The sequence below is a fragment of the Solanum pennellii genome, chromosome 1 (assembly GCF_001406875.1).
Source record: "Solanum pennellii chromosome 1, SPENNV200".
NCBI lineage: Eukaryota > Viridiplantae > Streptophyta > Magnoliopsida > Solanales > Solanaceae > Solanum > Solanum pennellii.
Window position 1 is genome coordinate 88,706,303 of NC_028637.1, and position 14,717 is coordinate 88,721,019.

The following is a 14,717-nucleotide window of genomic DNA, read 5'->3' on the forward strand; positions in this document are numbered from 1 at the left end:
GTACGCAAAGAAGGAAGAGATAGCTTGGAGACAGAGATCTACAACTCTGTGGATAAAACAAGGGGACAAAAATACAAAGTTCTTTCAGCGAATGGCAAATGCTCATAAGAGATTCAACCATATTGATAAACTGGTGGTAGAAGATCAAGAATTGGTGGATCCTATAGATTCTTTTTATAAGAAGTTGTACAAGGAAAGTGAGAACTGGAGACCATCCTTGAACATGAACCAGTGTCCTTCCATCAGCTTTTAGGAGCAACTCTTCTACAAAAGCCTTTTGAAGAAGAGTTGGTCCTGCTTGGACTTAAAGCTTGTGCTGTAGACAAAACACCAGGTCCATATGGATACACAATGGGTTTTTTTGTTAATTGCTGGGAGATAGTGAAGGGGGATTTGATGTCTACTGTGCAGAACTTTCATTCCCAGGAGTTTTTTGAGAAGAGCTTTAACACAACATATATAGCTCTCATCCCAAAAAAGAGTGGTGCACAGGGAATTGAGAGACTTTAGACCAATCAGTTTAATTGGAAGCGTATACAAGTTGATTGCAAAGATTCTCACAGAGAAATTGAAGAAAGTGATGCACAAGCTAGTAGATACTCAACAAATGGCCTTCCTAAGAGGAAGGCAAATAACTGATGCAATCTTAATTGCTATTGAGTGTCTAGACTCGAGAGTGAAGGAAAAGTCCCCAGGAGTCATGTGCAAACTTGACATAGAGAAAACATATGATCATGTCAATTGGAGCTTCCTACTTGAAATCATGCAGAGAATGGGCTTTGGATTGAAATAGACAGATGGATAAAGTTTTGTATAAGCACTGTTAAATTCTCAATACCGATAAATGGATCTCCTGAAGGTTTCTTTCCATCAGATAGAGGACTAAGACAAGGTGATCCTCTCTCACCTTTTCTATTCATTATAGTGATGGAAGGCCTAAACAATATGCTAAAGACAACTCACACTAAAGGGTGGATAAGGGGCTTTAATGTAGCAAATGAGGGGATTCAAAGATTGGAAGTCACTCATCTCCAATTTGCAGATGACACTCTTATCTTCTGTGATGCAGAAGAAAGCCAACTTAAGATCCTGAGAGTGATACTCATTCTTTTTGAAGCAACTTCAGGTCTTCATATCAACTGGAGAAAAAGTCTTATTTTTTCAATTAATGAGGTGAACATAATACAACATATGACAGAGATCTTGGGAGGAGAAACAGGTAAACTACCAACGGTATATTTGGGGATGCCTTTGGGAGCCAAAAGCAAATCTAATGAAATCTGGAATGGGGTGCTGGAGAGATGTGAAAGAAGACTATCTAGACGGAAAGCATAGTATTTGTCTAGAGGTGGAAGATTGACCCTGATCAACTCGGTCTTAGATGCTTTGCCAACATATTTGATTTCAGTTTTTCCTCTCCCCCCTAAGGTGGAGGAAGAATCGATGCATTAAGAAGGAATTTTTTGTGGAATGGAGAGAAAGAATACAAAGGATTTCATTTGGTCAATGGAAGACTGTAATCCTTTCAAAGAAACAAGGTGGGTTAGGCATAAGAAACTTGAAGAAATAGAACAAAAGCCTTCTGATGAAGTGGTTGTGGAGATTTCCTGAAGAGGAGCAAGCCCTTTGGGTTAGAGTGATTCAAGCCAAGTATGACAAGATAGATCACTGGAAAACTAAGGAAGTGACTTCTGCATATGGTATTAGTCTATGAAGATCAATAGAAATCTGTGGCATTGTTTATTTCAAAGAACTAGATTCAATGTAAACAATGGAAGAAAGATTTTGTTTTGGGACGATAATTGGTTTGGAAATGGCAACCTCAAACAGCTCTTTCCAGACATCTATCTGTTGAATCAACAACATGAGGCCACTGTGCAAGAGGTTTGGTCCATTCGTGGATGGAACTTAACATATAGAAGGATGATACAAGACTGGGAGGTGGATAGACTAGCTGAATTTTATGGCACCTTGGACCATTTTCGAGGATTGAAAGAGAAAGAAGACACTCTTAGGTGGATTCATCATAGTAAAGGTGTTTTCACAGTTAGCTCTGCCTACAAAAACCTGAATCAAATGGGGACTCAACTCAGATTTTTGCCTTGGAAGCTTATTTGGAAAGTCAAAATTCCATATAAGGTGGTAGTTTTTACTTGGTTGGTAGGTAGTTAAAGAGGCGGTACTAACACAGGAAAATCTAATGAAGTGGGGAATACATACGTGTCCTAGATGTTTTTTTTTGTGAGCAACAGGCAGAGACAATCAACCATCTGTTTCTTCATTGCAAGGTGGTTAGACAACTGTGGCACTTATTTACTATATTCAGGGGCACAAACTGGACCATGCCACAAAGGGCAAGTCAGGCTATAGAAAGCTGGAACAATGAAGGCAGTGGTAGTACAGACCAAAGCAGATGGAGAATTGTCCCAGCAGTGATTTGGTGGACCATATGGAAGGAGAGGAATATGAGATGCTTTGAGAGTGTTAGTAGTCCTTTGCACAGGATTAAAATGAACTGCACAATCACTTTTTGCTATTGGTGCAGTTTGGAGTATGTAGATGATCCTATAGCTGTTAGAGATATCCTAGGTCCTATGTATGATGAAGTAGGATCTAGTTTTGTTTTGTTGTAAGTACACGCAACTGTATGTAGCTCCATGATGTGAATTTGGGACCCCAGCCTTTAGTGCTGAAGATTAATACACAAAACTGTTACCGTTGTCAAAAAAATACTGGAAAGAATGGGCTTCAGACAGAAATGGTTGAGATGGATAAAGTATTGTACAACTTTTAAGTTTTCCGTGCTTCTGAATGGAGCCCCTACATGGTCACCATTTTTGTTTTTAATCACTATGGAGGGGCTGAATAGTATGATCAAAACAACAAACAACAGAGCCTAGTTGAAAGGCTTTGATGTTGCAAGAGAGGGTGGTGACAGTTTGGAGGTAACACACCTACAATGATACCCTAATTTTTTGTGATGCTGAGGAGCAAGTATTGAAATATATGAGGGGGTTATATGGATTCTATTTGAAGGGATGTCTGGATTAAAGCTTAGTGTATCTAGTCAATGAAGTCACAAATATGAACGGCCTAGCAGCAATCCTTAGTGGGGAAATTGGTGAAACTCAATCTCTGTTGATATATGGAATGGTGTGCTGGAGAAGTATGAAAAGAAATTGGCTGGATGGAAAACTCAATATCTGTCCTTCGGAGGTAGATTGACTCTCATTAATTCATTCTTAGATTCCTTGCCAACTTACATGATGACCTTGTTCCCAATACCAGCAAGTCATCAAGAGATTGGGTATCAGGAGAAAATTTCTATGTTATGGCAACAAATAGAGGGAAGTCTTCAATTTGGTGAAGTGGAAAGTAGTTATAACTGACAAGAAGGTAGGGGGTATGGGGATAAAGAACTTGAAGGTACAGAGTTAAGCTCTCAGAATGAAATGGTTGTGGAAGTTTGCCAATGAAAATCAGATGCTATGGAAAAGGGTAATAAGTGCAGAATATGAAGGTGAAGTTATGTTGATGACCAAAGAAGTGACTACACCTTATGGATTGAGTTTGTAAAGATCAATAAGAGACATGTGGGATGAAGTTAAGAGTAATGCAAGGATCAAAGTTGTAGATGGAAGCAAGACATGATTTTGGAAAGATGAGTGGCATGAAAAGGGAAACCTGGAAGTTCTTTTCCCTGACATATACAATATAGTTTTGGGACAGCACAATACTATAGCAGAGTTATGGAAAAAACAGGGGCCGAGCTTTAATTTCAGAAGACAATTCAATTACTGGGAAATAGCAAGAGTGGCAGAATTTCTCAACACTGTCGAAACTTTTAATGGGCTACAAACAGGGGAAGATGTTATGTGGTGGAAGGGAAATAGCAGAGGGGAATTCAAAGTCAACTCAGCCTACAAGTTGATGGATCAGACAAACCGACATACATGCTGTTGGCCATGGAAACAAATATGGAAACCGACAAACATGCCTCATAAAATCTCATGCTTCATCTGGTTATTGGCCAAAGAAGCTGCTCTGACTCAAGATAACTTGAAGAAAAGGGGGATAACCTTATGCTCTAGTTGCTTTCTTTGTTGAACCATCTGTTCCTACATTGCAAGTATTACCCAACAACTATGGAGGATTTTTTTGAATCTCAAAGGCATCTCCTGGGCCATGCCAAGGAAGGTCTCAGAGGCTTTGAAGAGTTGGGAGGCAGCAGGGGTGAATGCAAAGGACAGAAACAAATGGAGAATTATCCCTGCTATATGGTGGACTATTTGGAAAGAAAGGAATTCTAGGTGTTTTGAGAGCATAGAGAATGATGTCCAGAAAGTCAAGTTAAACTGCATTTTATTGTTATGTTTTTGGTGTAATCAAGTATACTCCAATGACACTGTATCAGTAATTGATGTTTTAGACTCAATATAGACTGAAACAAGTGGAAAAGAAGACATTTGTATATAATTGTTTCAGTACAACCCATGTACTGTTTTGTGATATAATACAAAGTTACCTATTTCAAAAAAAAAATAATCTCCCAATATGTACCTTGTTTGAGAGTTGGGCTAAAGATATTTGATCTTGACCTTCACATCTGTAATCGTGGTGGACAGATCTATCTGGTACAACCTATGCTGATGTGAGATAGCAGGTACTTGGTAGAATAGTCGAGGTGGGTGCAAGAAGGGACACCATTATTATAAAATTAAAGATAAGTGGAACAACAGGCCTATGCTGACCTTTTTTAATTTTTAATTGCTTCACCTTTTTTTCACATTTCAAACAATTTTTATGAGGACCATTATTTGATACACTGGTTCAATAATCTTTTCAAACATTTTCTTGAGATCTCTGCATTGGATCAAATTAGGCCATGTATTTTGGAGGGAGGGAGTAATATCATAGACGAAGCTAACATGATAGCAGAAGAAACGGAAGGAAAATTTGTGGTCTAAACCAAACCTGTAATTTGATGGGAACTAGGTGCTCTGTACCAATAGTATATTAGTAAGCTAGGAATTCTAGGATTAAGATATTTGTTCTTTTTGTGAGTGGTTTTATATTCTTTTGTTGTCCCTGTTCTATGAGATTATAGTTCAAATTTTGGTGATGTGATGGCACATACTGCTTACGAGGTGTGTACAAAAGGTAGGGAATCTTACAACAAATCATGATTCACTACAAATTCATCTAGTCATCAGCAATAACTGCATGATAAAGAATCAACATTGACTTGATTATCAACAACACTCCTAAAATATGCAAAAATAAAAATGTTCCACTAATCTATATCTCAAGAATGAATTGGGGAGAATATTCTGGCACAAGGACTATCTGCAATTATCCTTGTGCATTCAGATGCCTATACATTTTTGAATGCTTCATCAAAATATCTATACAAAAGAGTATTCTACTTCTTCAGATGCTCTCCCATTTCTCACTTTTACATTTACTTATGTGGAAAGCAAAAAAAGAGCTACTTCGCTTCCTCTACTTCTCCTTCTCTTCCTTCAGGTGTTAGATCCTATAAGCACCTCCTGCGGGCTCATCCTTTCCACTCCGAACATGATCCACAGCAAGGTCTTGTAGTCATTACCTTATTTCCTCTTTTACCATGTGGTATTTTGTATATCCGATAATTATAGACACCTATACACAGGCTTCAATTGATCGCAAGTGGCTCCTAAAATATTACACAACATTGTGCTCTTGTCTGGTTATGGTATACAGCCACTATATATAGCTGTTTGTTCTTCATAATAGTGGAAATCTTACATCACAATTTTTTCGCTTTAAGAGACTCTTGAACATATTATGTGAAGTTGTGTGCCGGTCCTGCATGTTTTTATATTTATGTTAAAGACTTAAATCAAAAGATAAATGTACGAAGTTTTTTCTTATAATTTGTTTTTTAATTTCTCTATAAAACTTCCTTAACTCAAAGCATTAGATGAAGATATGGAAGCCTTAGACTAAGGTACAAAGAGATAATGAGGGTTAAAATACAAGAAACCTAGTAAAGATTTTACACTAGGTTGTACAAATAACAGAAATCATTTTTATCTATTTTCGTGTCTGTTAAAGTTTCTTGCTAAGTATTATGGGTTTATGGTAATATGCTTTATAAATGTGTGACTTCCTTCCCACGGGTTTTTGTTTCCTACTGGTAGGTCATCAGATGATGGAACTTGTCGCATTTGGGATGCTAGGTCTTCTCAATGTGTTCCACGCGTTTACTCGCCAAGACCAAAGGATAACGTCTCAGGTTGGCTGAGAACAAGTTATTTGTCTTATAATGTTCGTGCTGTTAGTTGGCGAGCCTGTGAGTGAATTTCACTTTTATGCAGTGAGGAGCAGTGGTACTGCAGCAACCAACCTTCAGTCCTCTAGTAATACATCACATAGCCATCAAATTTTGTGTTGTGCATACAATGCCAATGGAACTGTCTTTGTCACCGGCAGCTCTGATACTTTAGCAAGGGTATGAACAAGCATCAAACGTTATAACATTGTCAAATCTTCATTATAAGATAGCAGGATATGAGATTTTTTTGTTTCCGTCAATAAGCTCTTAGCATAGTTTACCTTTTTTTGGTAAGGTAATATTGTATCAGTCTTCTTAGGATCTGACTGATACAAGAAATGTTCTGAGCTTCTTTATCAAAGTCCTCTTATTAATGTTTAGCTTACTTATGGCATAAAACATCTTTGACAACCTAACTATAAGGAATTTTCAGTCGGTTAAACATAGAGTTCACCGTATGACATATGCAAGAAGTGTTAAGAATGTGAAAGTTTTTAGTGCATTTTGACTTTTCAGTGTATTCTCTGTTAATGGGATGATGAGATTGTATGGAATCACAAATATTATCCGTCTTCAGGTCTGGAGTGCTTGTAAATTCTCCCCAGATCACCCTGAGGAGCTAAATCATGAAATAGATACATTATCTGGTCATGAAAATGATGTCAACTATGTACAGTTCAGGTTGGTGCAGTCATGTTGTCGCCCTTAAACACGTTCATCATTATCTCACTTTCTATTCTTTTGTGCAGTGGCTGTGCAGTTGCTTCACGATCTTCAACTTCTGATTCCATTGTGGAGGACTGCATTCCTAAATTTAGGAATTCTTGGTTTGTGAACGTCTTTTTTCCTTGTTCCAATTATTTCAAATGGTCCTAATACCAATAAACAAATAAAAAATTTAAATGGCTCTATGTCCTTATCAGCTATAGTTAATCATGGTTGAACATAAAGTAGAGTTTGGTTGGTCATCCTGTTTGATGGATAAAATTGAGTTAACTTGCATAATGTCATGCTTGTTAAAACACAATTTTCAGGTTTAGCCATGACAACATTGTCACTTGTTCCCGTGACGGAAGTGCAATTATTTGGACCCCAAAACCACGCAAGTCGTCCCATGTAAGTTCTTGACTTCAAAATTTGGTCTCTTTCATGAATAATATGAGATAATTGTTAGTTTCAAAAAAAAATAATATATAATTGTTGTTCAACTTCCCAAGCCTTTTGTGGATTTATTTGTGAGAAATAAGAAAATGAATACATGCACAAAATTGTGCCTGTATATTTTAAAGGGATACTACAGAATGTATGCTCTGCTTTACTCGAGGTGTTAGACACTAATTCATCACACCGTTACATCTGTAAATTGGGACCAAGTCTAACTGACCTACAGTATTGAGACATATTTCTCTGTGCTGGTTCATTCTGAGTAATAATGTTCTAATCTGTTTAGGGAAAACATGGACGTTCTTGGGGTAAGGCATATCATCTTAAAGTTCCTCCGCCACCAATGCCACCACAGCCTCCTCGAGGAGGGCCACGGCAGAGATTTCGCCCTACTCCTCGCGGTGTTAACATGATAGTGTGGAGCCTGGATAATCGCTTTGTACTGGCTGCTATCATGGGTATTTTATCTTAATTGCATATTTAGTTCAAATGCATTAATTTGTACTTTTATTTGGTTAAAACTATTTTAAATATGATTATGGGATGAAAGTTTCATTTCTTGCTCATAATAGTTTGGTCTTTGTGAATTGAAACATCTTGTTGTTGACCTACTATACAGTAGTTAAAGATGATGCTCAACAGGCATGAACACACATTCACAAGCCTGGTTAGGGCATCTCCAACCCTATACTCTATTTCACTCTCCAAATACAGTCAACTAGCTCCAACCCAATTCTCTATGTTACTCTCTAAAAAAGAATCTTTTTCTCTCTCCTTAATATTATATTATTATTTCTATTTCATTCTTATTTTCTTATTTCATAATATAAGTCCCTTCTTCTTTTTTTTTCCGAAATAATCACTTTTATATAATTTTCACGTACTATAAATTTTTGTTTTTACAAATTCTTCTTTTAATATAAAATTATATTTTATTCTAAATTTCTAAATAACATACCTTAAAAGCAAATATTATATAATATACAAATTAATGAACAATTCAAATAAAAGTGTAATCATTAATGAAATATGATTATACAAGCATTACATAAATACCCACCTTTCAAGATTATTACGTTGCTCACATAAATGCTCTATTAACACATTATGGAGTTCAAAATGAGCATTTTTGTGCGTAATTTTTTTATGTCTAGTTAAAAATTGTTCAAATTGAAGATTTTTATCTACCACCATTTTTGGCATTGCAATTGGAGTCTCTACGACATCTTGAATTGTTGCATTGAGATTACGTTCATCCTCAATTATCATGTTGTGCAATATAATACATGTAGTCATTATATCATGTAGCACTTCCTTTTTCCAAAAATGTGATTGTCCTACAATAATTGCAAAACGTGATTGCAAACCTCCGAATGTACGTTCAACATCTTTTTGACTCGATTATTGTTTCATCGTGTAATATTTCTTCTTTTGAGAACGTGAATTACGAATATTTTGAACAATAGTGAAAATTAATAATAAAATCAAATTATATTAAATTGACAAAAAAATTAAAAAATTGAAATATTATTAATTCGAAATATATGTAGTATGTATTAAATAATATATATTTTTTTTAAAAAATCATATTACAATAAAAAAGAATTACAAATATTAGAGATTTAATTCATAGCCTCATATGAAAAATAATATGTTAATTACAAAAATAATAGAAATAATAATAAAATAATGAAAAAGTGAAATAGAGAGTGTGAATAGTAGTTCTCCAAATTGGGAGAACTACTATTCAACTCTCTATATATAGAGAATAAAGAGTGAAATGGAGGGTGATTGGAGAGCCCATTCTCTATTTTACTCTCCAAATATAGAGAATGGAGAGTAAAATAGAGTGGGGTTGGAGATGGTCTTAGTAGGCGTTTCTCATGACAGTAGTGAATAACTCATGCTGATAATGAGTTAATAAATAAATTTTATTTATGTTATAATAGAACCAAATTATATCAGGATGATATTGACAGCGAATACTGGTGGTATGGATAATTTCTTTCGTTGCAGATTTATTATTGCCTTTAAAGCCCAGAATTTTCCCTTTTTCACGCACCCTATCGAACATCTAGTTCTAGCAAGTATGTCATTACTACTGTATAATGACCTTTAACTTCATGTTAAATCTGTTTTCTGGTTTGCATCCAGGGAAGTCTCTGTTGGAATAGGTAATAAGTTGTTGGAATATTTGGCTGGTAAATTGTAAATAAAGTGCATTTGAGTTAGTTCAAGATATTTAAACATCAGTGATATTTAAACGTCGGAAACTGATGTCAAGTTGATACTATTCTAAGACATGTTGGTGCCTGGCATGGGCTTAAGTTTACCCCCATCAAAGTAATGCAGCCATGGTTGAAAGAAAAAAAGAAACAATGCAGTCATGTGAAAGTTTTGAAAAGAAATGCTTAGGAAACTTATTTTCCACTGCAAGTAGATAATGGTGTGAGCTGAGAATAATTTGGGTGCCTTATGGAGGGTTATTCCTCATGAGCTATTAAGTATAGCATGGATCTAATATGGCTTTGAAGTTGTAGATTGACTTCCCAGTATATTTTCATCATCTATCAAAGGAGCAAGGAAGCATATCCGTAAGAGTTCACTCTGAGAGTCATCCGGGCTGGGATAGTGGCTCCCAGTTCCTAAAGGGTTTGCTCATGCTAGACGGAGCATCTTCACTTAGTGATCATCCACTAGTTTACACAATTCCGGAGAAATTATCATGGATGAGCCACATGCAGGGAAACTTGGTTGAGTAGTTCCTGTCCCATTCATACTACTGTTAGCTTATGTGCTAGGTCTAGCGGCCGGTGAATCTTACCCAGTATCGGAAATTGGATCAGATATTTCCTCGATTGCCGAGGGTCCAGTCATATCTGAATGGATCTTGTTTTTTTCTTGTTTTCTCATGTGTGTGACTAGTCAATTCCTGGCAAACTGGACATGTAGAAGTGCAAATATTTTCCTAAGCACCTGCAAGGCTAACAACACAAATTGGTTCATGTTCTTCCTACTAGTTGAGTGTCAAACTCTAACTTCGTTGGTTTTGAAATCAAGGTCTTCTTGGTTCCTGTTAGAAAGGAAAATACCCCCATTTGGGGTTGTGAATGACTGAATTCAAATTATGTTCCTTTTGTTGAAGCAGAGAAATTGTGGTGCTTGAATTTGAAATTTTCAACTCATAAGGTGAACTTGTGCAGATTGCCGAATTTGTGTTTGGAATGCTAGTGATGGTAGCTTGGTGCACTCCTTGACTGGTCACGCACTGTCTGTAAGTTATCTGACTATGATTAGGCTGATATTTCTGAGTTTTTCTTTCAAAATGGTTGCGTAGGCTGGTTTACATTTTCACATGTCATCTTGGTTAGATATTTTTGAGAAACTTCCACTTAAGCTCCATTTCGTTGCATGTGTTTCATTGGTTTTTTGTTCCTCCTCTTGCTTCCACCATTGTCTAATTTCTTGTTCAGGCACTATAAAAGAGTCATGCAATTCTTTAGGGTGGTTTATTTTCACTTTTTTGGTCATAATAAACTTTAAAAAATGTGAGTCACTCAATTCTGGTACTATTCCTGATATGACTCCTCCATCCCTTCACTCCATCCACACCTATTAAAAAACTTATATCTGGTGTAATTGACGGTTTGTGTTCGACTCTTGCAGACATATGTTCTGGATGTTCATCCTTTCAACCCCAGAATCGCAATGAGTGCTGGTTATGATGGGAAAACCATCCTGTGGGATGTAGGTTTCTGGTTCTTTTGATTATTGTATCACATCCTTTTACACAGGTATTTCCGTTTGTTGAGCTCTTGCTATTTCTATCTCCAGATATGGGAGGGGATCCCCATCCGCACATATGATATAGGTCGCTTTAAGTTGGTTGATGGAAAGTTTTCACAGTAAGTAATTTAAAGAGGACATCATAATATTTCCTGTATCTTTGATATTTGACTTATAAAGTTTGTTTGTGTATATAAATGGTGATTCCTTTAATGTACTTCAAATTTTAGACATCATCAGAGCATCCTGATTTGCATAGAAGAACACCAATCCTATCCTGGCTTCAGAATTAATTACTCATTCAGTTCCGTTTCCCATTAGATTTGCTAACTGGTGCAAATGCTCTTTGCTTTATTTGAAATGTCGTCGTTACTTATTGTGTTGAATGTGCTGTTTCTTTGTGAAAAGGGATGGAACATCAATTGTTCTTTCTGATGATGTTGGGCAAATATATTTATTAAATACAGGCCAAGGCGAGTCTCAAAAGGATGCTAAATATGATCAGGTATATGAGACGGTTTCTTTCGTTCTCATCATTGTTTAATTAGTTTACAGTTACTGTATGCGATCTTGAGGCTATAACTTTCAACAGTTCTTCCTTGGGGATTACCGGCCCCTTATCCAGGATGCGCAGGGGAATGTTCTTGATCAGGTACCTTTAGTTCTGACATACTAGTTCACCCCGTCAATACAGGATTATGACACATTTTTCCTTTTTTGTCCTTTCCAAAATTTATTACCTTGATGTATTTCTTTTTTCCACCCATCCCATTAAAAATATATCATTGACATTATTTAAGACTTTGTATGAAATCTTTTCATATGATTAATCCAAGTTTGAACTTTTACACTGTATCTAAATCCGTTTAGTTATCTTTCCAACCAATTTACTGTTAATCTCTATAGTCAAAGTAGGTCATGCAAAAAAAAAAAAAAGGAATTAGGTCATGTTTTTGTGACGAAGAGAGTTAAAAGATTTATTCTTTACCACTTTTAAGTTCTATCATTTGTTTTTACTACTTGAGAAATTTCATATCAAACTTATCTGGGTAATATATGGATGGGCCTATCTGTCAGCTACCTACAGCTGTTCCATCTTGTATAAGTTTGCCATGTTTTATAAGTTAACAACAGGCGTTTTTTACCTGTTGCAGGAGACACAGTTAGCTCCATATCGGAGGAACATGCAAGATCTTCTTTGTGATGCAAGTAGATATTCGTTGCTTTCAGCATTCGTTCTTTTTTCTTTTTGGTCAATTTCAAGATGGTAATGAATGTTTTTTTCTTCCAAACATGAATAATGGGAATACTAGGTATGCTTCCATATCCTGAACCATATCAGAGTACGTACCAGCGCCGCCGCCTAGGAGCTCTGGGTACCGAGTGGCGTCCTTCTTCAATTAAATTTTCTGTAGGCACAGATGGTGGTTTGGGCCTAGGATATCAGGTTTTACCAGTGGCTGACTTGGACATAATAGCTGAACCACTGCCAGAGTTTGTGGATACCCTTTTCTGGGAGCCAGATAATGTTATTCTGAATGATGAGACTGATTCAGAATATAATATGAATGAAGAGCTTTCTGCTGAAGAAGAGCATGAATGTTTAAGAGATGGCTCTTCTAGTGGTTCAGTATGTAGTGAAGAACAGAAGATGAGAAGGAGTCGGAAAGATAGCCTACGCAGATCAAAAAGGAAAATATCTGTATCAGAAGTAAGCATCTACATTCACAAACAAATTACCTATTTGCTTAGCCTGGCTGAGCAATATTTGCATCTTTTTCAGGTGGAAGCCGCATCATCTGGAAGGCGTCTTAGGAAGAAAGTTAAGGATGATGGTGTTGGCACTTCATATAGAAGTCTTAGAACTAGGAAATCAAGAAATGGGCAGAAATCTACCACTAAAAGGAAGTCAACTAAACCAAAGTCATTCAGATCTCACCGTGGAGCTGCACATCCTGAAATTGTATATCAGCAATATGACATTTCTTCAGATGATGAAGATGAAGCTAGCTCTGAGGATGATTCATTGGAAACTGAATCATTAGAATGTTGGTCAAGCGATCAGAATATTGCATCTGATGACAAACTGACAAGCACACCGCAGAGCTATCCAACGGGTGGAGCTATCGATGTGCCTCCTAAATCCACTGAACCTCCAATAAACGGCGAGAACAAAAGGAGATTAGTCCTGAAATTGAAAATCCGTGATGCTAATAAGCTTGAGCTATCAAAAGACACTGCAGCTCAATGTGGTGAACAAGCTGATAAGCCATGTTCTTCTCAAGCTGGTGAAGAGATAACTGAAGATAATGTGGTTAACCTAAGGTTAAAGGAGCCAGGATCATCCTCTGCAGACGAGATTGGCATGAAGCTGTTCGGGAAATACAGTGAAACAGAACATATGGTTAATGACAAGGAACCCAAAGATGTTTTAAATGAGCAAGTCGATAGAAAACCTTCTGCTGGTCTAGATATCCAAAGTCTGGCTATGGCCGATAATTTAATGGCCGAGGCCCAAACGAATCTGGGACAAACTGAAGTTAGCAGTTTGCTGGCTGGAAATGGTCCTGGAGATGCGCTGTGTTTCTCAGGAGTTGCTAAAAGTTCTTCATTATTGCACTCTGCATCGTCACCCAGTCATCAGCTGCAGCAAATAGGTGTAGGTCCTGGTGCAAACAAGTTGACTACCACTGATGACAATCCTGAAGTAAACCTCAAACCTAGAGTGAAGCCAACCATAATAAAGATAAAATCAAAAAAGAAAATGTCCAGGGAGTCTCAAACTCATTCTGAGTTTAATCCTCCTACAGATGCTTATTGTGGAGATGAATCAACATCTAAAATTTTTTCCCATTTGGAACAAAACCAAGTTCCAGAAACAGGTAATGGCCCTGATAGATTCAGTCAGAATTCGCATTGGGGTGTACTGATGGATGATTCTGTTGGCAGAAACAAGTCTCATGGATCTAGAAGCGGCTTACGTAGCAGTCATGATATTTGTGGAAGTGCTTCTAATGCTTGTAATGATCATAACGAAACAGGTTCTGAATTCCCTCATGCCGCGACTGATGCAGCTCGTAGAAAGAGATCCTTAAGATTTACTGCAATGTCAAGAGACACAGCATTCGGGAAAGATGACCTAAAAATAAGAGAGAGCCATGTAGCTGTAGGTTCATCAAGAAGCACAGAAAAGCTAACCAAGAAGGCTACTGGTTCTCCGCCACTAGGATGGACTTCAAGTAATGTGTTCAAGTGCCGGTCATCTAGAAACGCTAAAGAGGGTTCTTCCAGGGATGAAAATGTTTTTTCATCTGGAATGAGCTCGAATGAGGCAGTGAAAAAACTGAATTGGTTGCTATTGTCAGAACGTGAAGAGGGTTACCGCTACATTCCTCAGCTAGGTGATGAAGTAGTGTACTTCCGACAGGTGCATTATTTAGTTTCTATTGGT

General features: G+C 37.0%; 1 protein-coding gene across 2 annotated transcripts in view; it reads left to right on the forward strand.

Annotated features, from left to right (window-relative positions):
• Window positions 1-14,717, forward strand: part of LOC107032559 (PH-interacting protein) — a 28,571-nt gene that overhangs the window by 12,321 nt on the left and 1,533 nt on the right. For both annotated transcript variants that reach the window (XM_015234168.2, XM_027914366.1), the window contains 14 exons: window positions 6,183-6,277; window positions 6,360-6,493; window positions 6,894-6,997; window positions 7,066-7,143; window positions 7,351-7,432; window positions 7,767-7,938; window positions 10,684-10,754; window positions 11,147-11,227; window positions 11,315-11,385; window positions 11,675-11,771; window positions 11,859-11,918; window positions 12,421-12,475; window positions 12,580-12,977; window positions 13,050-14,693. In XM_015234168.2, coding sequence (XP_015089654.1) covers window positions 6,183-6,277; window positions 6,360-6,493; window positions 6,894-6,997; window positions 7,066-7,143; window positions 7,351-7,432; window positions 7,767-7,938; window positions 10,684-10,754; window positions 11,147-11,227; window positions 11,315-11,385; window positions 11,675-11,771; window positions 11,859-11,918; window positions 12,421-12,475; window positions 12,580-12,977; window positions 13,050-14,693 — 3,142 coding nt within the window. The remainder of the gene's footprint in view (window positions 1-6,182; window positions 6,278-6,359; window positions 6,494-6,893; window positions 6,998-7,065; window positions 7,144-7,350; window positions 7,433-7,766; window positions 7,939-10,683; window positions 10,755-11,146; window positions 11,228-11,314; window positions 11,386-11,674; window positions 11,772-11,858; window positions 11,919-12,420; window positions 12,476-12,579; window positions 12,978-13,049; window positions 14,694-14,717) is intronic.